Source organism: Macrobrachium rosenbergii, chromosome 26 (genome assembly GCF_040412425.1).
Source record: "Macrobrachium rosenbergii isolate ZJJX-2024 chromosome 26, ASM4041242v1, whole genome shotgun sequence".
In the NCBI taxonomy this organism is placed as follows: domain Eukaryota; kingdom Metazoa; phylum Arthropoda; class Malacostraca; order Decapoda; family Palaemonidae; genus Macrobrachium; species Macrobrachium rosenbergii.
Genome location: NC_089766.1, coordinates 50875697 through 50897626, shown reverse-complemented (window position 1 = coordinate 50897626; position 21930 = coordinate 50875697). Strand labels below are relative to the sequence as shown.

General features: G+C 41.1%; 1 protein-coding gene across 1 annotated transcript; it reads left to right on the top strand.

Annotated features, from left to right (window-relative positions):
- Nucleotides 1–7111: 7111 nt before the first annotated feature.
- Nucleotides 7112–20925, top strand: kin17 (kin17 DNA and RNA binding protein). Its single transcript, XM_067128557.1, has 2 exons — nucleotides 7112–7376; nucleotides 18134–20925. The coding sequence occupies exon 2, from the start codon at nucleotides 18151–18153 to the stop codon at nucleotides 19336–19338; it is 1188 nt and encodes a 395-aa protein (XP_066984658.1). The 5' UTR covers nucleotides 7112–7376; nucleotides 18134–18150; the 3' UTR covers nucleotides 19339–20925.
- The last annotated feature ends 1005 nt before the right edge of the window (nucleotides 20926–21930 follow it).

The following is a 21930-nucleotide window of genomic DNA, read 5'->3' as shown; positions in this document are numbered from 1 at the left end:
TTCTGGTCCAAGTATTAAAGACCTTCTGGTTCAAGAAATAAAGCCCTTCTGGTCCAAGTATTAAAGACCTTCTGGTCCAAGTATTAAAGCCCTTCTGGTCCAAGTATTAAAGACCTTCTGGTTCAAGAAATAAAGCCCTTTTGGTCCAGGTATTAAAGCCCTTCTGGTCCAAGTACTAAAGCCCTTCTGGTCCAAGTATTAAAGCCCTTCTGGTCCAAGTATTAAAGCCCTTCTGGTCCAAGTATTAAAGACCTTCTGGTCCAAGTATTAAAGCCCTTCTGGTTCAAGAAATAAAGCCCTTCTGGTCCAAGTATTAAAGCCCTTCTGGTCCAAGTATTAAAGCCCTTCTGGTCCAAGTATTAAAGACCTTCTGGTTCAAGAAATAAAGCCCTTCTGGTCCAAGTATTAAAGCCCTTCTGGTCCAAGTATTAAAGCCCTTCTGGTCCAAGTATTAAAGACCCTCTGGTTCAAGAAATAAAGCCCTTCTGGTCCAAGTACTAAAGCCCTTCTGGTCCAAGTACTAAAGTCCTTCTGTTCCAAGTACTAAAGTCCTTTTGGTCCAAGTACTAAAGACCTTATCGTCCAAGTACTAAAGCCCTTCTGGTCCAAGCACTAAAGCCCTTCTGGTCCAAGTACTGAAGCCTCTCTGGTCCAAGTACTAAAGCCCTTCTAGTCCAAGTACTAAAGCCCTTCTAGTTCAAGGAGTAAAGCCCTTCTGGTCCAAGCACTAAAGACCCGTCCAAGTCTGGGTCCAAGCACTAAAGCCCTTCTGGTCCAAGTACTAAAGCCTCTGGTCCAAGTACTAAAGCCCTTCTAGTCCAAGTACTAAAGCCCTTCTAGTTCAAGGCGTAAAGCCCTTCTGGTCCAAGCACTAAAACCTTTGGTCCAAGTACTAAAGCCTTTCTGGTCTAAGTACTAAAGCCCTTCTAGTCCAAGTACTAAAGTCCTTCTGGTCCAAGCACTAAAGCCTTTCTGTCCAAGTACTAAAGTCTTTCCAGTCCAAGTACTTAGGCCCTTCTGGTCCAAGTACTAAAGCCCTTCTAGTCCAAGTACTAAAGCCCTTTTGGTCCAAGTGCTAAAGCCCTTCTAGTCCAAGTAGTAAAGCCCTTCTAGTCCAGGTACTAAAGCCCTTCTGGTCCAAGTACTAAAGCCCTTCTGGTCCAAGTACTAAAGCCCTTCTAGTCCAGGTACTAAAGCCCTTCTGGTCCAAGTACTAAAGCCCTTCTAGTCCAGGTACTAAAGCCCTTCTGGTCCAAAGCCCTTTCTGGTCCAAGTACTAAAGCCCTTCTGGTCCAGGTACTAAAGCCCTTCTGGTCCAAGTACTAAAGCCCTTCTGGTCCAAGTACTAAAGCCCTTCTGGTCCAAAACCTCTTCCAACCTTTCCCCCTCTCACAGCTAACACTTTCATGGTCTCCCTCTCGTTCTAACTTTTAAAACTTGCAAATTATGTAGATTTTTTGCTAGCCTTTATTTCTTGGGTCTTTTGATCAAACCACATTAGAAATCTCTCCTCCATCTTATTCTTGTAAGTAAGTATATCTTAGTTTAACCAGACCACTGAGCTGATTAACAGCTCTCCTAGGGCTGGCCCGAAGGATTAGATTTATTTTTACGTGGCTAAGAACCAATTGGTTACCTAGCAACGGGACCTACAGCTTATTGTGGAATCCGAACAACATTATAGCGAGAAATGATTCTTGTAAAAATATATATATATATATATATATATATATATATATATATATATATATATATATATATATATATATATATATATATATATTGACTCTCAAGCTCTTACATTATTTTTTTATTTGCATCCAGACTCCTGTCATTTCTCTTCTAGTCTCCATAAACAATCTTCTCTTCCACGCCTTTTGTAGATATCCTGCTGTCTCCCCTGCTTCACCGATCCTGCTACTCCCTGTCTCTCTCATCTTACTGTTGTTCATTTCGTTTATTTTACTCCCAGATACGTGCGTGAATCGACCACGGCCATTCTCCCACTATTCTTATAAACCACTCATTTTTCCATCTGCATGATTTCCATATACTCTTGCTTGCACTTGCAATCTTAAACTTTTACAGTCATTTCTAAAATATTTCACCAGTCTTATCCATTTCTCCCCCTTGTCTGCTCTTCTCACTTCTTTCTCTTCAAATTTTCCTGTCCGAATAACACTTAGGCCATATTTTAAACCTTCTTCTCCGCCCAAAACTTCCATCTTTTTACACTTGCTTCAACGAGACCAACAGTCAGATGCACCTATTGTCACCCCAGACCATTACAGTCATATCCTTGCTGTGGTAACACAAAATCTAACTCTTTTTTTCCATTTGCTCTTACTCAAGCGTACTTAAGGCATGGTTCCTCGTCGGACGGGTCGGTATAGTTCTCGGCTAGCACTCTGCTGGGTCCCCATCCGAGCCTCCGACCGGCCAATTAAGAATGAGAGGAATTTATCTCTGGTGAGCCCCCGTTCGTAAGAATTAGATGAATTTATCTCTGGTGATAGAGATTCATTTCTCGGTATAATGTGGTTCGGATTCCACAATAAGCTGCAGGTCCCATTGCTAGGTAACCAATTGGTTCTTAGCCACGTAAAATAAGTCTAATCCTTCGGGCCAGCCCTCTCTAGGAGAGCTGTTAATCAGCTCAGTGGTCTGGTTAAACTAAGGTGTACTTAACTTTATTCCACTCCATTCCGGAACGCTTAAGACTTTCCCCATTGCCGTTCATCCTGATAGAAGGTCCATGCCTGCTAACTATACATCTCTTTCTAGTGTCTCCTGCTTTTGTTGGAATTAAACAAAGGGACAACCAACCATCCACCCTTAGAGAATTAAGTCAGGTTCTCTTGGAAGAATGGGACAGGATGCCTGCTGAGAACCTTGTACAGCTGGGGGACAGCATGCCATGCCGCCTGGTGGGCGTTATTACTGCTCGCGGATGTCATACCCGCTATTGACTCTGTAGATATGTAAACAAAGGTTATTGTAATTTATGTACATGTGTTTGACTTGCTGATATGGCTGAGAAAAGGTTCAGACGTGAAATATAAAAGGAAGTGAACATTACTTTTTTCCTCCTAATTTTAGTGAACATTGGTTTCTTTGTGACTATTGAGTCCTTTGTATTTAATTTTAAATGAAACGTTTCCTATTCATGAAACGTTTTATCCATGGGAAGTTTTTCTGCAGCTCAAGACTACTACCAATTTTGTGAACAGACCATTCTGTTCCAAATTGCTCAGCTAAAAATGCATGTGACAACCTTTTTGGTGAATAATGTGTGTATATATATATATATATATATATATATATATATATATATATATATATATATATATATATATATATGTGTGTGTGTGTGTGTGTGTGTGTGTGTGTGTGTGTGTGTGTGTGTGTGTAGATAGATAGATTTAGATATAGATATATCTGTACTGTAAAGTGTAGCCATTGGATTCTTGGGCAGTTCAAATCTTGCAGTCTGTGTGCAGCCGTTTCTAAAAATACCCTTCTTCCCCGCCACCATACCTGTAAGGTGTCAAAGAAACGAGCAGGTAAAAGTTACTGCTACTTTATTACAGATCCAGGCAAGAGACGTATTCTGGACTGACGCCGGGCATCCAATGGAATTGACTGTGACCTGAGATCTTCAATAAACAATAATATCAGAACGATTTACAATACAAAACATACAGAGCTACAATATGGATACAGTCTTGATGCCTGGAATGAAGAAACATGTGATACACAATGTGTGACATTCATTTAAATACCATAAAGTTAAAATGATTAAAATGTAAATTACCTGCTTGTTTTAGCCGTGACTAATTGAGCTTGAAGAAAATGATTTCAACAAAGAAAACAAGCTCAAATTAATTAATGGCGCTTTTTAAATGTTATCCTTGTGGTGACTTTACAAATTAAACATTTACATGGCTCATAGATCTCCTGTCAATTATTCTGGGTTTGCCATAATTTCTTTCTGTTTAACTTATAGATGCTGTACCCCTAAACCATGCCTTAAGGAGGACCTTATTCAAAACACCTCACAGACTGTCCATCGCTTCGACAGCGTTTAAAACCGATACGTGAGCTAACATCCTTAAGAACTAGAGCAGTAACGCCATGCTAATGCCGTAGAATAAATAAAAGGTGTTCTTGTTCTACCATGGTTTAAAGGACGCCCGAAACTATGCCGCCCTGCTCGTTCAACAGTTCAAAAAACGGGGGTGCGCGCCAGCAGGACAGTGCCGCCATAATTAACCGAAGAACCCAGGGCCTCAAAAACAGTAGGTTTTTAAGAACCATCTCCGCAGGATGATGCTGGTCGAAACAGGGCCTTTAAGTCGGTTTGAGCATCCAGAGAGGACTGTATAGACACCAGACCCGTTTTGTCCTCTCCTACGGCACCAGGCTTAAATATCTATCCTCCATCTTCACCACTGAGGGTGTCAAAGAAACGAGCAGGTTTCCCGCTACTTTATTACAGATCCAGGCAAACAAACTGACGCCGGGCCGTGAGAGACAATGGAATTGACTTGACCTGAAGTCGAAACAATAAACAATTAGAACGAGTACAAAGGTACAATACAAAACATGAGCTACAATATGGATACAGTCTTGATGCCTAATGAAGAAACATGTGAAAGAATAACTGACATTTATAAATACCATAAAGTAAAAATGATTAAAAACTTGGCATGGCAAAACAAAGTCAACGTGACTAATTGAGCTTGAAGAAAATGGGAAGTCACCAAAGAAAACAAGCTCAGCGGAACTTTTAATGGCGCCGATAAACACTATCCTGGCGCCGATTGGTGACTGTTTGCCAATCATTTCCAATTTATCCTATGTTCTGAAGAGACGTAGCATTCTGGATCACAGAGTCAGCATCCAAGATTTCAGCAGCCAGATCTTCGGTGACAGCAATCAAGATTTCTCAATCATTCATCGTAACCTTCTGGGAAGGTAAGGTAAATGATGCACATCCTGAAAGGAAACATTTTGTTAAAGATTTGTAAATTAGGTGCTTGTCTCAGCCGTCTAGTGAGTACATTGATTTTAACTTTGAAAGACTAAATTCTAAGCGGTGCTTTTTATTGAATGTTTTTTTTTTTTAAGCATATTAAACATTTACAGGGCTCATAGTTTGGTGTCGGTTATTCTGTGTTTGCCATAATTTCTTTCTGTTTAGCTTATAGATGCTGTACAATAAAGAAGTTAAGGATAGACCTTATTCAAAAATTGGGTTGTCCATCGCTTCGACGGTTTACGATACGTGATTAACATCTTTAACAACTACAGTAGCATGCTAATGCCTTAGAATAAATAAAATGTTCTTGTTCTCGATCTTTAGAATTATTGCACAGAAGAGTAGGTGAGCACAATAAGTGTTAAATAATTAACTGATACATGAACACTATTTAAGAACCAAATAGCACCTTAGCCATGGAAAAGGGATGTGGTTTGACTACTGTATAACTGCTTGTTTTGGTACTCCATTAAATATCTACTCTACATCTTCTTGAGGGTACTTTTTCTGAGGTTTCCCGTAGTTGTTTCACAAACAAACAAAACAGATGAAAGAAGGAACATTATAAAGTCCTAAAATTAGACGAACTAAGGTGGGAAATGACTAAGCACAATGGTGGTTAATAAAAAATAGTGAAAGATATAACTGCGCGTTTATAAAACAACCCAAGAAGAATAATAAAGAAGAAACTTGGCATGGCAAAACAAAGTCAACAGTACTTATCAGGGCTAGATTAAAGACATCATAACGTTAAGGAACGATATATAGGGGATGATTCAGAATGTTTGCCATGTCCTTATATCGGTGATTCAGAATGTTTGCCATGTCCTGTCTGTCCAGCTCATGGCAAAATAAAAAAGTACAGCATTATTCGGTAGACTTATTAGAAGGCTAAAACTTAATTATTGCTGACATTCTGCTCATTTACGGCAGCCCAGCAGAGAAAAAACTGAGGCACGAAAATATTAAAGAATTAGGGGCGAAATTCCACAAACACATGTACATGTACTCTCGGCAAGAAAAAAGGATACAGTTTTTTAAATCTTCACACATATAAAATAATGCAACATCTGGCAACAAGAAAACCAAGGAGCTTCAGTCTTATTGTGTTTATTTTTGCTTGACCTCCTATAACTTTCAGTCATACTCTATGGTTCTGAAATCATTGATACTTAAATGCATTAGTAGCTTTGACTAAAAATTCAATTTGCAAAAACCTGAGCAAAATAAACATTTTTCGACATAATCTACCAAGTAACCTTATACAAATGAATTTATGACACCACAATGAATGGAATGCTTGAATTGGAAACATGATCTTCCATAATGAAATCAAACAAATTTGAGCAATGTCCAACGAAAAACGGAACAATAAAGGAACGAATGCAATGTTATGATGAGAGAGAGAGAGAGAGAGAAACGTTGGAGAAATACTAAGAGAGAAACAAATTTATTGTGTAAGCCTCATCCCTATATGTAGAGCTACTTATTTCATTATTTTTTTCTTTTAGAGATTGAGTGATACTATATTTGTATAGTATGTTTTGGCAAAGGAGAGAGAGAGAGAAGAGAAAAAAAAAGAGAAGAGAGAGAGAGAGAGAGAGAGAGAGAGAGAGAGCAAACGTCAAGAAACATCCAGTTACTTGTGTTTTCCTACCAAAGTTTTCGGGTGCTCCTCACATCATAGAAAACGCTTTTGCGGATTTTAATAGATTTGGTCAACCTACACTAGCTGTCACAACATTTACTGCCATTAATTCCAGCTGACTTTTAACACCGTGAAATACAAATTTGAATGCGTAAAAATTAAAGAAATTATCATTACCTGGTCATAATGGAAAACGAGTAAATATTGCGTTCTGATAAACAGTACTACACCGAGATATCCACACACTATCTTTTAGATCTCTATGAACGAAGTCATCTGAGAAATTCTGATTACTTCGGACATGCATGGTGTTTTTAACGATCTGAACGTTTTTGTTTTGCAGATTTAACATGCATGATATAATTTGCATTGCATTTTCGTATTCTAGAGTAAATTTACCGAGATTATGTGTTTTATTTCAGAAAAAAATTAAAATTCGACGAACTAAATCTAATGAAAACTGTATCCCACTTTCCTTGCCGAGTGTAAAATGAAGGCAAGAGGGAGAGCTGTTGCAAAGGTATACTTATCGATTACTACTGCTCGGCAAGCGACTCCTGAACGTTTCCACAATCGCTCAGTGTAAGCATTGACTAACGTCGGGGTTTCATCGCTCCTTGTTGCTTCATCTACAACAATTCGTCATCACCATCATCAAAACTTCAATACTAAGGATATAAGCTACAGGTAATGTTCAGTGTTAATTGGGAGGGGGTCCAGTGGGGACAGAGCCCCCTCACCCTCAGGCAGGTCAGGACACGGCGAAACTGCATTTTGTGCTTGAAAATATTCTTCTGCTGTTTCCATAAATGCTTTGAGCATTTTTGACATTCATCTCATTTGCAAATGAGTACTTTTAAGAGATTGTGGACCCCACACTCACAGGCTACAATTCAGGGGGCCACAGTGTGAGATTCGGGTTGGGGGGGGGGCAAACATAACTCCGATGCTGTGCAGGGACCATAATCCCACTGATAGTTCTCGTTCAGGTCAAAGTAAGTTTATGGGATGTTTTCATCATGCACTAAGTTAAGGATCTTGTACCCGTGGTTAGGTTAGGTTAGTTTAGGTGTGGGTAATTCTAAGCCACAGTCCCGCGGTGAGCTAGACTATGGCAGTTGACGTTTTCCTATGTTATTTTACTTGCTTTACAAGAATTTAAAGTAATATCTTTTCTGCCGGCTGTAACTAAACTGTAATTGACCTTTGAAGACTATACGATACCAAACTAATGTACCTTAGGGGTGTTTACTGGTTACAATTTTGCCATATTAGCTATGGAGGGGGGTGGGGGGGCTCGCCGCGGAATGCCAGCTTAGATCTACCCCGTTGTGTAGTCTTCAAAGGTCGATTACAGTTTAGTTACAGCCAGCCAAGAAAATATGACTTTAAATTCTTGTAAAGCAAGTAAAATAACATAGGAAAACGTCAATTGTCATAGTCGAGCTCACCGCGGAACTATGGCTTAGAATTACCTAGGTGTGGATGGTTAGGTCATTTGCTGACGGAATGAATGTCAGAACAGGTAAAATTTAACGTTTAGCCGTTACCACATTTTGGACTTGAAAATACAAGTTTCCTGCTGTAATATGTGCTTTGAACATGTACATTTGTTTCTTGTACTGTAAAGTTTTATATGATGCAGCACTGCTGCCATGAGCACTGTATTCAGCGCCAGCCCCATTGTAATGAGTGGGAAAACATGACTAATAGACAGTAAATATCTTGGTAACAGTAAATTCATGATTGATGTGAGCATGAATTTCATACTAATCATGGTAAGTCGACTTAAGATCACAGCTTAAAAGCTCCAGTAAAATTTTATAAGTTGCCAATATTCCCCATTGAATAACAGAATGGTTTTTCTGGCATATTTTCACAAGTTTTGAGCGAATTAGGTGACGATTTTGCTCGGAAATCAATAGTTCTGGGGCTAGGGTACTGATACCCCAACCCCAGAACTAGCGTATGTATTTCTTTTGAAAATCAACACCAAGTTTGTTAAAAATGCATGCAAATATGCCAGAAAAACCATTCTGTTATACCTTGACTTCAGTTCCATTACGAAGCACTTACGTAACTTTCCATTTTGGAGCTGGGGTACTAGGGCCTAGGTAGGCCATTACCCCCAATTCCAAAAATAAGGGTTTTTGGCACAAATCAGCATCAGAATTCAAGAAAACACAAAAATACACCAGAAGAAAAAATTTCACTGTCATAATATGTCATTCAAATACGCGCTCACAAACACAGCCCGGCACTGGCAACTGGAAAATCTTTACAATAAGCATAACAACAACCCGCAATATTCGAACACCTGGTTTCTGAACGTCTTCGACTTCATTTTTAAAGGAATAACTGGTAATAATTAAGGGCAATATCTAACCTAACTTACTTAGGAAAACTGGTCACTGTTTTGCCATTCTCTTACCTGGGGGCAACCCCCCCTCAGGGGATTCATTGTTGACAAGGAAAAACCAACAATCGAACAGCTTGGGCTTCGTGTTTTATTTTTTAAATGCTTAAGGAGGGTAAAATGTGTTTCGCCGTGTTTAGTACTAGCCTTCGGGAATCAAATGTTCCTAAATGAGTTGCTCATTTCACAATTCCCTAGGTATTTTGTGAAATCCCTAGATTTCACATATTAACTGTAATATATATTATTATTATTATTATTATTATTATTATTATTATTATTATTATTATTATTATTATATATAAATACATATATAATATATTGTGTGTGTATGTTAATAAGCAGTCTTGCCAGATATAATTACTGTTAGATGAATAGGAAGGTTCCGCATCGAAAATCTGGTAAATTCTCTCGACCAGTGGTTGGTTGTTGGGAGAACTCCGTGGCTTTTAAGATAAAAAAATTTTCATTGTCACTATGAAAGTTCTTTATAAATCTCCAAGGATCAAATGGACACCCTGTACATTGCAGTCATTGTACTAAATGACACTCATATTCAAATTAAAATAGAAGCAGGTGTAGTGTAACATGTTTTTTGGAAAATGCAATATAATTGGTTGAAAAAGTCTTGTGATTACTTCTTTTGGCAGTCACCACAAATTCATTTGGGAAATTTGGATGCGTGAGCAGACTAAAAAACGTGCCGACTGGAAACAATCGAACTCATTGGACAAGGTGCATGCGTAGGCAGAACTTCAATGATTACATCGTCAACCGATGTGTACACTCATTAAACCGAGCTCCGGGAGTCGATTGTCACTACTAAGGAAATTTTCAGATAAAAAAAAAGGGGCTTATTTTAATTAAATTAATTTTATATGTCAATATTTATTTTAGAGTAGTGTTTCTGGTATTCATATTAATGCTTTTCAAACACTCTAAGCAAATGTGCATGATATTTTAAGCTGATGGCCGATGGAAAGGGAAAGAAGTCAAGGGAACTCAGAAAAATTTAGTGAGGCATAAAATCAATTTTTTTTTTAAAGAGAATTCATTATCTAAGTTATATATCATTTGCGAGTAGTGTTTATGGGGTTCAAAATACTGAGAATGAAGAGCTCTTAAAAAATGTAGATTACAATTTCATATCGTATATTGGCAACTTATAAAATAATACCAAACCCCAATATCATATAATAGTTTAAAGTAAAATAATGCTCAGAAATGCTTAAAGTACATAGTGAAACTTAGATAAGTGATATTTTGAAGACTGAAATGCAATAATGGTTTAAAGTAAAATTTTACTCAAACACTAGGCTAATCATATTTCCGAATAATTTCCATATGTTTTAGTGTATCTCAAATATTTCTGACATTTCCACATATAAGACGACCTTTAATTCCTAAAATTTACTCCTAAAAATTGAGGCCATCTTTACTACCATTCTTGAAATCAAACCTTGAATTCCAAGTGATGTTTATCGGAAGGCTAGCCTTGGCTTCAGTGCGAGAACCACCGACGTACATGAAAATATTCACATTATGAAATAAAATTATAACAAGTTAATAAAACCAATTTTACCCTATATATTATTGGCATATTTGAGGAATAATTCCATCAGTGAAATCAACTTTATCAATGTGAGCCCAGCTGAGAAAATGTAAACATCGAGTTATGGTGGCATTTAGCAACCTTTATCTTTCGGTAACCTTACAGAAATTTTAATGCTAGTGTAATTATGGTAGTAATAACATTCAGGATAACATAATATTAATATTTTATGAAAAATTAATCATCATTTTGGTGGTAAATAACACATTTGTTCACGAGACTTACCTGCCAGATATATATATAGCTGTAATCTCCGAAGTCCGACAGAATTTCAAAATTCGCGGCACACGCAGTGGCCGGTCAGGTGGTTAGTACACATTCCCGCCGCTGGGAGGCGGGTATCAGGAACCATTCCCATTTTCTATTCAGATTTTCTCTGTCGCCGGACTGTCAACACCTGTTGTCAGTTCCCCCGCCATTTGGATTTCGAAATTTGTTGTCGCTTAAGTATTTTGGTTGTTTTTTGGTATTCGACTTGGATCTGTGACTTGGCATACGCTTTTTCTGGACCGCTTTTGATTTTGCTTTTGACTTTTCTTATAATTAAGATGTCTTCCTCTAGCTATCGAGTCTGTAGCTTGGGTGAATGTAAGGTGAGGCTATCGAAGGCTTCGATAGATCCTCACACTTTATGTATGAAATGTAGGGGTGTTGAATGTTCTATGGATAATCGGTGTAATGAATGTGAGGGATTATCTGAAGGGGAGTGGAAGAAATATGAAGCCTATATGCGTAAATTGGAGCGTGATAGGTTGAGGAGGTCTTCCTCCAGGAGTGCATCTGTAGATGGACAGTCAGGGATTTCTCCTGCTAGTAACCCTGTAGTTAATATTAGTCCTAACCCTGTAGTGTTGCCTTCGGGCCCTGAGGTTGTTGCTGCAGAAGGTAATACCTTGGCTCTCGTGTTAGAGTCAATTCGTGCTCTTGAAACCAAAGTGAATGCGATTCAAGCGCAAAGTGTTGTTTGTGTTAGTGCCCCTAGTGTTGTGGAGGGGGCGTCAGATCGGCCCTATAATGCCTCTAGGCCTGGACCTCTGCCGAACTCCCAGGATTCAGGGAGGGGGCATGTCGAAAGCTGCATGAGGGTTACGGGGGCTTCCCACCGATCTGACTTCCCTTCAGCAGGTCCTGATGTCTCTACCCAGGCTGCCAGGGATCGTGCACGGGCACGCATCCAGAAGGATTGCTTCTCGTCCTCCGACACGTCCTCCCTGCGTCGGGGTTGGAGCTCTCGGTTGGACTCTCGCCCTCTTAAGAGAAGCTTGAGAGGAGAGGACGCTTCACGTCCTCTTCCTCTAGACATTTTGTGCTCTTCCCCAGAAAGTTTCGGGGATATTCCTCCGTAGAAGAAATTACGGTGTTCTACGGATGATGACGCTGCTCGACGCCCCAGTCGCGCTAAGGCAAGGGCTGGAGCTTCTACTCCTGTGAGAAGGAAGAAGACGTCTCCTCGCCCCTCTCCTTCTCGCAGGTTCAGCCCTTCTCCCGAGAGAGTTGCTTCTCCAACACGTCAGATTTTGTTGGGTTTGCAACAACAGCTGGATGCTCTCATGGACCGTAGAGATGACAGGCCTCGTCGCAAGGATTCGAAACTGCCTGTTAAGAAGTCCAGACCTTCACCTTCGTCACCTGCTTCGTCTTCCTCGTCTGCTAGATGGCATGGGGCTTCTCGTCTGTCACCTAGAGAGAGTGAAAAGTGGCTTCCTACTCGTCTTCCCCGATTTCAGGAGTTGGACGTTTCTCTTGACACGCGCCAGGAGCGCGTGTCTCGCGCTTCGCGCGCGCCTCACGCTTCACGCGCGCGCCACACCGTGAAGCTCTTCTCGTGTCTAGCCATGGAGCTTCGCGCGCGCCACGCCATGACGCTCTTCACACACCTCGCCGTATCGCTGCACGGTCTTCTTGTATTGACGCCGCTCCTGCAGTGCATCATGACGCTCAACTACCCGCTTCGACTTCTGACGTCCTTCATGATTTAGCCACAACATCTTCTAAGCGCGAGAGGTCCCGCTTATGTATCGGCGAGTCGGGACTTCTTCCACCTCGCACTCAAGACCCGCCAGCTGAGGAAGAAGAACCCCTTTCGTCAGAGCTCTCGGACAAAGAGAAACATCCTTCGTCCTCTTCTTCTTCTGATTATCAGACTCTGACTCATTTGCTTCAGGATCTGTTTCCTGATACTTTTCAACCTTCGGCTCCTCGCTCTCCACCTTCGCAGTTGTCTTCGTCTAAAGTGAGAAGAACTCCTGGTTTTCTCAAGATGAAGAAGTCTTTATCTACCAAAAGGGCATTCAAGAAAGTCCAGGTTTGGGTGTCTGCCAGAAAAAATCAAGGAGACTTCTTTCGCTTTGTCTCCTTCACGTTTGTCCGGAAAAGCAGGCATTTGGTATGAGACGGGTGAGGATATTGGCTTAACAGTTCCCTCGACTTCTCAAGGGGACTTTGCGAGTCTTGTTGACGCCTCTAGAAGATCCCACTTGTCCTCTTCTAAGGTGTCTTAGACTTTGACTGAGATGGACCACCATCTTAAAGGCCTCTTCAGGACTGTTGAGGTCTTTTACTTCTTGGACTGGTGTCTGGGAGTTTTGCACACGAAGGCTACTAGTCCGAGTTCCATTAGTCTGGGGGAGCTGTCCAGTGTACTTCTGTGCATGGACAAGGCCGTCAGAGATGGCTCAGAAGAACTTGCGTCTCAGTTTTCATCGGCTCTTGTGAAAAAGAGAGCATTGTTTTGTTCTTTCTTGGCGAAGTCTGTTTCACCAGCGCAGAAGGGAGAGCTGCAGTTCGCTCCTTTCTCAAGCCATCTCTTCCCCCAGACCTTGGTTAAAGATATCGCTGCCAGCCTTCAAGAAAAGGCAACTCAAGACCTTCTTTCCAGGTCCTCTAAGCGTCCTTTGGCCCCATCATCGTCCTCTGCTTTACCCCAGTCGGCTAAGAAGAAGCAGCCCTTTCGTGGAGGGGCTTCCTTAGGGGGCAACACGAGACCCGCTCCACAAGGGAGAGGTTTCCCTAAAGGCAGAGTCACTTCCAAAAGAGGTGGCAAGTGACTCGTTTCACCTCCAGACACCGGTAGGAGCCAGGCTTCTTCATTTTGCCCAAGCCTGGAGAGAGAGAGGGGCGGACGCTTGGTCCCTCCAAGTGGTAGAGAGAGGCTACTTGATTCCTTTTCTGGCTCCTCCTCCATTGTCTTCAACCCCCAGAGATCTGTCTCCCAATTACCATCCTGCCAAGCAGAAAATTCTGTTCGACCTGCTCGAACAAATGCTCGAGAAGAGAGCAGTGGAACAGGTCTTAGACACACAATCCCCGGGATTTTACAACAGATTGTTCCTAGTTCCGAAACATTCAGGAGGCTGGAGACCCGTCTTGGACGTCAGCAGGCTGAACAACTTTGTCCTGAAGGACAAGTTCAAGATGGAGACGTCTCAGTCAATACTAGGAGCCCTTCGTCCCGGGGATTGGATGGTATCTTTGGATCTCCAAGATGCTTATTTCCACGTTCCAATTCATCCGTGTTCGATGAAGTATCTCAGGTTTGTCTTGGGGGGCAAGACGTACCAGTTCAGGGCTCTCTGCTTTGGACTCAGCACAGCCCCGAGGGTGTTTACGCTTCTTATGAAGAACGTAGCGATGTGGTTGCACCTGTCGGGCGTCAGGATCTCTCTTTACTTGGACGACTGGTTGATTCGAGCGTCGTCGAAGCGAAGGTGTCTGGAGGACCTTCAGTTAACACTGGAACTCGTGAAGTCCCTGGGACTACTGGTCAATGTGGAAAAGTCGCAGCTGATCCCCTCACAGTCCACTGTGTATCTGGGGATTCAGATGAATTCAGCGGCTTTTCTAGCTGTTCCGTCGCAAGAACGACAGCTTCAATGCTACGGGAAAGTCTCGGCCTTCTTGGGGAAGGAAACATGCTCGGTAAGGGAATGGATGAGTCTGCTGGGGACCATTTCCTCGCTGGAGAAGTTTGTTTCCCTGGGAAGACTGCATCTCAGGCCTCTTCAGTTCTTTCTGTTGGAGAACTGGAAAAACAAGGAAGACTTGGAATAGGAATTGAGGATTCTCCCTTCTGTAAAAGAGTGCCTGAAGTGGTGGCTCGATCCAGCGAAGTTGGGAGAAGGGATCTCCCTCGAACTTCTGAGCCCCGACCTAGTGTTGTTTTCCGACGCGCCGTCAGCAGGTTGGGGGGCAACACTAGGGAAAGAAGAAGTGTCAGGAACCTGGAGAGGGGAACAGGTGTCCTGGCACATCAACATCAAAGAGTGGGCGGCGATCTTTTTAGCTCTCCAATTCTTCGAGGTCCAAGTTTCCAATCGTGTAGTTCAAGTAAACTCGACAACACTCACGGCGTTGGCTTACCTCAAGAAACAGGGCGGAACACACTCTCGCTCCCTGTTCGGCCTTGCAAGAGAGATTCTTCTTTGGGCTCATACTGAACATTTTCGATTCTCACAAGATTTGTTGCAGGGGTCGAAAATGTTCGGGCAGACCTGCTCAGTCGGCGCCATCAGCTCCTGCCGACGGAATAGACCCTTCATCAGGAGGTTTGCCAAGATCTCTGGAATCTTTGGGGTTGTCCTCTTGTGGATCTCTTCGCGACCTCAAGAACAGCGAGGCTCCCGCTATACTGCTCCCCTGTGCTCGACCCAGGGGCAGTAACGATAGATGCTCTTCTCTGGGATTGGACGGGGATGGATGTATATGCCTTTCCCCCATTCAAAATTCTGGGAGAAGTGATACGCAAGTTCGCGGCCTCACAAGGGACGAGGATGACACTCATCGCCCCGTTTTGGCCTTCGAACCACTGGTTCTCGGAGATTCTTTTCTGGCTGGTAGACATTCCGAGAACCCTACCTATGAGAGCAGATCTGCTCAGACAACCCCACTTCGTGAGATATCATCAAAACCTCCCCGCTCTGAACCTGACTGCATTCAGACTATCGAGAAATTGGTCAGAGCGAGGGGGTTTTCTGGCCCGGTGGCACGGGCCATCGCTAGAGCCAGAAGATCTTCATCTATCAGAGTATATCAAGCGAAGTGGGCAACCTCCAGGGGTTGGTGCAGAAAGAAGGGTTTTTCCTCTTCCTCAACCACTGTGAGCCAGATTGCTGATTTCCTCCTTTTTAAGAGAAAACTCAAGTTAGCAGTTCCTACTATCAAAGGTTATCGGAGCATGCTTTCTACTGTTTTCAGACACAGAGGACTGGATTTGTCTGACAATAAGGACCTCCATGATCTTTTGAGGTCGTTCGAGACGTCTAAGGTTCCTCAGCCAGTTCCTCCTACTTGGAACTTGGACGTAGTGCTCAAGTTTTTGATGTCCAGTCCTTTTGAGCCTCTCCACTCTGCTTCTCTTAAGGATGTTACTAGAAAGACGGTCTTCCTCACTGCTCTGGCGACGGCGAAGAGAGTGAGCGAAGTTCAGGCTATCAGCCGTCGTGTGGGCTTCAAGGGACACGATGCTGTCTGCTCTTTAAGCCCTACGTTCTTGGCTAAGAACGGAAGGCCTTCTAACCCTTGGCCTAGACACTTTGAAATTAAAGGTCTTGCAGACCTTATTGGACAGGAACCTGAGAGAGTTTTATGTCCGGTTAGAGCTCTCAAGTACTACATTAAAAGGACTCAGGACATTCGTGGTCCCTCGGATAATTTATGGTGTTCTGTGAGGCAACCAATTAAGCCTATGTCGAAGAATGCACTGGCATTCTTCATTAGGGACGTCATTAAGGAGGCACATTCTAGCTGTGACGACTCCAACTTCAAGTTGTTGAGAGTTAACGCTCACGAGGTGAAGGCCGTTGCTACCTCCATGGCGTTCCAGAAAAATATGGCACTCAGTGACATTCTCAGTGCCACATTTTGGCGAAGCGATTCGGTGTTTGCCTCACACTATTTGCGAGATGTTAAGGTAGCATACGAAAATTGCTTTTCGCTGGGACCATACATTGCTGCATCAACAACCTTGGGGACAGGGGGTAGCTCTTATCCTATCCTTTAAATCTTGGTTAGGAAGTGTCTTTTAATTTTGTGTTTTTATGGTTGTTGGGTCGACTGATGGAGGCAGTCTTCCCAATCCTTTGCAAACTAACATGTTAGGTTTTGGTTAGGTGGTTGGTAATGCTCGTTTGTCCTCATTGTATGGTCTATGGTCTAGTCACATTGTGGTCACGCCCCCGTTGACAGATCATCTAGAACTCGCCAGCTATATAGGTCACTACCTCGCTGGGGACTCTAGTAAAGCAGAAGCAGACTAGGGTGACAGTAATCACGCAGTCAGCTATGCTATCAGGTAAGGAACCAAAGTATTTTTTACCTACAAATTTGTTTTTTCCCTAATTCTTGGCTGTCCCTACCCCCCTCCAAAGGTGGTATTCAGCTATATATATATCTGGCAGGTAAGTCTCATGAACAAAATGATATTTTAATGATAAAATAAAGTTTGTTCATACTTACCTGGCAGATATATATATTCATATTGCCCACCCTCCTCCCCTCAGGAGACAGTGGCGTTAGAAAATCTGAATAGAAAATGGGAATGGTTCCTGATACCCACCTCCCAGTGGCGGGAATGTGTACTAACCACCTGACCGGCCACTGCATGTGCCGCGAATTTTGAAATTCTGTCGGACTTCGGAGATTACAGCTATATATATATCTGCCAGGTAAGTATGAACAAACTTTATTTTATCATTAAAATATAATTTTTATCACGAAAATTATCATTTTTAAAACAGAAAAAACCAATAAATTTGCATTAGGAAGTATGACCACTTCCTGTATTACATCTGGACAACACAGGGAATGGCATAACTATTACTATAATGACCTAACTATCTTAACTATTGCCATTTGGAGCAATACCTTTAGGGATACTTTGCTGGGTGAGCAGTAGCTCTTCTTATGGTGTGGTGTGTTCAAGGAGTTGCTGACTGTTAGATTAGGCCAGTGTAAACTGATGATGGTTAAATAATAACGAAAAGAAGTTAAAATAAATGTAAGGTGCAGACTTTGGAAGTCTAATAGTAACATTGATAAGTTATAGCCTACATAAGTGCAAGAAGTAGCACATACAGTACACAGGATTCCCAGACTTGCCTCTTTTCTCATTATGCCCAATAGTTGAGAACCTAATCCAGCTGTAAGGTGGCAAGTGTCTGTAATTTACTGGGAGTGCTCCTATAACCATATTAGTTATCTGGGATTCATGATTGTCATCATTGATGAGAGAGGGGTCTTCCTCATAATGGTAGATTTCTTACTTAGCTTGATCTATGGTTTGCTTAAACTCGAATGAGATTTTGTGCTTTGCCCAACCTTGCCTCCCAGGAGATATAGCATAAGTAAATAAAAAATATTTTCTAATTTCATTGTTAATAACGTACTGTCATTACTTTATTCTTTTCTTTTTATATACAGGTGTAAAAGCATACAAAATGGGGAAGACAGAAAAAGGAACGCCAAAAGATTTGGCCAACAAAATGAAAGCCAAGGGCCTTCAAAAGCTTCGCTGGTACTGCCAGATGTGTCAGAAACAGTGTCGTGATGAGAATGGCTTCAAGTGTCACACCATGTCAGAGAGTCATCAGCGTCAGTTGCTGCTTTTTGCTGAAAATCCAGACAAATATTTAGACAGTTTCTCGGAAGAGTTTATGGAGGGTTACACGAGCCTGCTCAAAAGACGGTTTGGAACCAAGCGTGTGCATGCAAATAATGTGTACCAAGAATATATTCAAGATAGACATCATGTACACATGAATGCAACCCAGTGGGAAACACTCACGGACTTTGTCAAGTGGCTGGGACGCGAGGGATACTGTGTTGTTGACGAAACAGAAAAGGGTTGGTACGTTGCGTACGTGGACCGTGATCCAGAGACAATAAGAAGGCAGGAAATGCTTAAAAAGAAAGAAAAGTTTGAGAAGGATGAAGAGGAGCGAATGCAAGAGTTTATAAACAGACAAATAGAATTGGGGCAACAAAAAGAAAAGAAAGAGGAAGCAGTATACACAGAGTTAAAGCATGACGAGGAGGGGAAAGCAGTGGGTCTTAATTTGAAACTGAGCACAAATAAAGTGCCAGTGAAATTGAAGACAAGTGCAGTCAACAATGTGCTTGAGGCAACATCTAGCAAAAAAAGAACTCACATGCAAGGCAAAACTGATTCAAAGAAACAACGCACTGCATTAGAAGAAATAATGGAGGCAGAAATGCAGGAAAAACGGGCCAAAGAAATGCTGGCAAAACAGCTGTCTGCGGAAAAAGATGTAAGAAAAGAACGCCCTTGGTTACAGCGGGATATCATTGTGAAAATTGTCTCAAAAGACCTGGGGTCAAAATATTACAAAGTGAAAGGCGTTGTCAAGGATATTGTGAATGAATATGTGGGTGTGATTATACTTTTAGAATGTGGCACAACTCTCAAAGTTGACCAGGCTAAATTAGAAACAGTGATCCCATCCCCAGAGAGGAAGGTGCTTATCCTCAATGGGAAATATAGTGGGATGGAAGCCATTCTCAAAAAGATCAATGAGTCTACTTTTAGTGCAGAGTTAGAGCTGAAAAACGGGAAAGTTTTGAGTAATGTTCCATATGAGGATTTCAGTAAACTTCATGTACCTTGAAATGATTGTGGCTTGTATTGATACAATCTTTCAGCAATGTCAAAAGTGTTTCAGGATCTGCGACTTTACTACCTAGTGGAATACATTATATTTTTATGTATACAGTAATGCTAAAAGCTAGTATTCACTGATTTCAGGAAACTATATTACATATAGGAAAAACAGGGTTTGCATGGAATTGATGTAATAAACAGAAGCATCCATTGAGTGAAAAAAGATCTCCCAAAAACTCCAGTGTTACTTTGGTCCTTTACCTTGCCCAGGTCATGTAAATGATGTTCATATGCAATTAAATATTTTGGTTTTGTTTATACTGAGTTGCTAGTGTTAGTTTAAACTTAGGCTTGCTTAGAAGAATTGGAATTCAACAGTAAATAATTGTGTGATTAACAGACTATCCTTAGGGGAAGCATCATAGTAACCTGTAGCAAACAGGTTCCTGTACATCTAAGTTCTTATCTCACCTGCCATTTTTTATCTGAGAAACTTTGAAATAAGAAGGCTGTTTCTTATTATCAAGTGTTACTTCAGGTTAGGTTGGCTGAAGATTCTGAGTGCCACTCTTTTGTAGAATGGATGTGGTTCAAATTATATGACCACAACAAAGTCTTTATTAAATTAACCTAAAGGGGATAAAATGCTATAGAAGTAATTTTAAAGATTAAGAGTAATAGCTGTGTGGTCACCTTAGTTTGCAACATGTTTAAAATTAGAAAAGTTGAGAACTTCCTCGCTGTCAGGTTTCAGCTAATTGGTGTAGTTTATATTGAAATCACCATCACACGAGTTCTGCATGTGAATGGAAATGCTGTATTGATAAGACTCATGGTGGCAAGAGTCTGCTTTTTTTTTTTTTTAATGAGAACAGTAGTGGAAGCAAGAAAAATTAGTTTTATGCAAAATCTAAAGTCATGGCTGTAAAATTAGGAGACTGGGGGATCCATGAGTCTTATACCAAATGTGTTTTTTAAATCTGTCTGTTGTTTTACAGAGTTACCTTTGTGATTTTTTTGCTATTCACTTCAGGTCTGACTTGGCAAAGATAGATGGTCTGTCAGGGAAAAATAAATACTTCCTTGACAGTTTCTGACAGTGTGTACCTCCAAACTCCTGGTATTAATATTACACTTTGCAAGGTAACTGATTTCCCATTGTGCTCTGTTACTCAAAGTGCAAAATGCCACCTGATCCATCCCCACCTAACTGCACAGTCAGCTCAGAATAAAAATGTGGCCTGTACAATGTCAGTTGAAATTAAAGAAACAAAATTGTTTTGTTTCTCATTTTTAATTATTTCATGAGTACTGTAATGGGCTGTCAGATCTTGTATTGTGTCCCTGTCATGATCTTGTAGCAACATTTATGTACCGATGGATAGAACATAGAGGTCTTTTGTACAGTGGTAATTAAATGCCTGCAAGTACAGTAACTTTAAGTGATTATTAATACTTTCAGAGCTGTAGAATTGATTGATGAATCAGTAGAAGGATGTAGTATATTTAAATGTGTACTGTATTTTGATTTAGTAAATGACAAATTTTATATTTATATAATTATAAATGGAAAATAAGATACTCTAATTTAAAATGAATGTTTTTATTTCATTTATGAGTATATGTCTAGAGGGTTAAGACTTATTGGAATTGCAGTTTTGATATTTTACATTTTATGTAGCGCATTACAGACTGTTCCTGATTTACAACCTGTTTGGCTTATGTCCCAATGCACTGATGACCAGAACGTGTCAGGAGTTTGAGTAAGTAAACATAAATCCAGTTTTGCAAGTTTTATGTGAATTAAAGGTATAGTATCTAGATGTAGTAATGAAAAAGGAATGTAAAGGGTGAATAATTGGTTAAACAAGTAGTTAAGTAAATGCACAAATAAAAACGAACATTTACAAACATGATTAGTGGTTGAATATGGTTTGTAATGAAATGTGTCCATACAGAGTGTAAAACTCAGCAATACTGTCTCCACTGGTGTGGTTTTAACCAAGAGTAGTCAATACACCAAGTGAGTCTCAGGTCATAATATGGGGCCCCTTTTACTCTACATCACAAAAATTGTTGCATCCCAGGTTATGTTTTGATGTGTATTTTGTGTCTTGCATTGTACTTTCTGGTTTAGTTTGGCACAGTTACTTTGTACCTTGTGTTATTCGGGTATACAATTTATGTTGTTTATCTCCAGTACTTTGAATTGTGACTTAGGAGAAAGGACAAAGCATTTTTTAATGGCCACCAGGAATAGTAAGCCAAAGGACCAATCATTGATGAGCTGACTAGAACGTGAAAATGTGATGGTGGAAGAGATTACATCTGAAAAATGGGAAAAAGTGTACTACCTGCACACAGGAACAAGGAAAGCCAAAGGGAATGCACAGCACTAGTAAAAGTACATAAGGTACAAGATTGCTGGGTCGTGCTGTGAAAGTATTGGAGAAGCTTGCACTTGCAAGCAGGAGCATGGCATTTCTGGGTGAAATTCAACTCCAGACTGTTGCAGGACTAGCCCCTGTTCTAAGGGGCAAGTCTCCTATATATGAAAAGCAATGGTTGTGCCCCCATGGAACAAATAAATTTTTCAAGC

Coding starts and splice junctions, on each gene's coding strand:
- kin17 (XM_067128557.1), top strand. CDS start 18,151: ATGGGGAAGACAGAAAAAGGAACGCCAAAAGATTTGGCCAACAAAATG.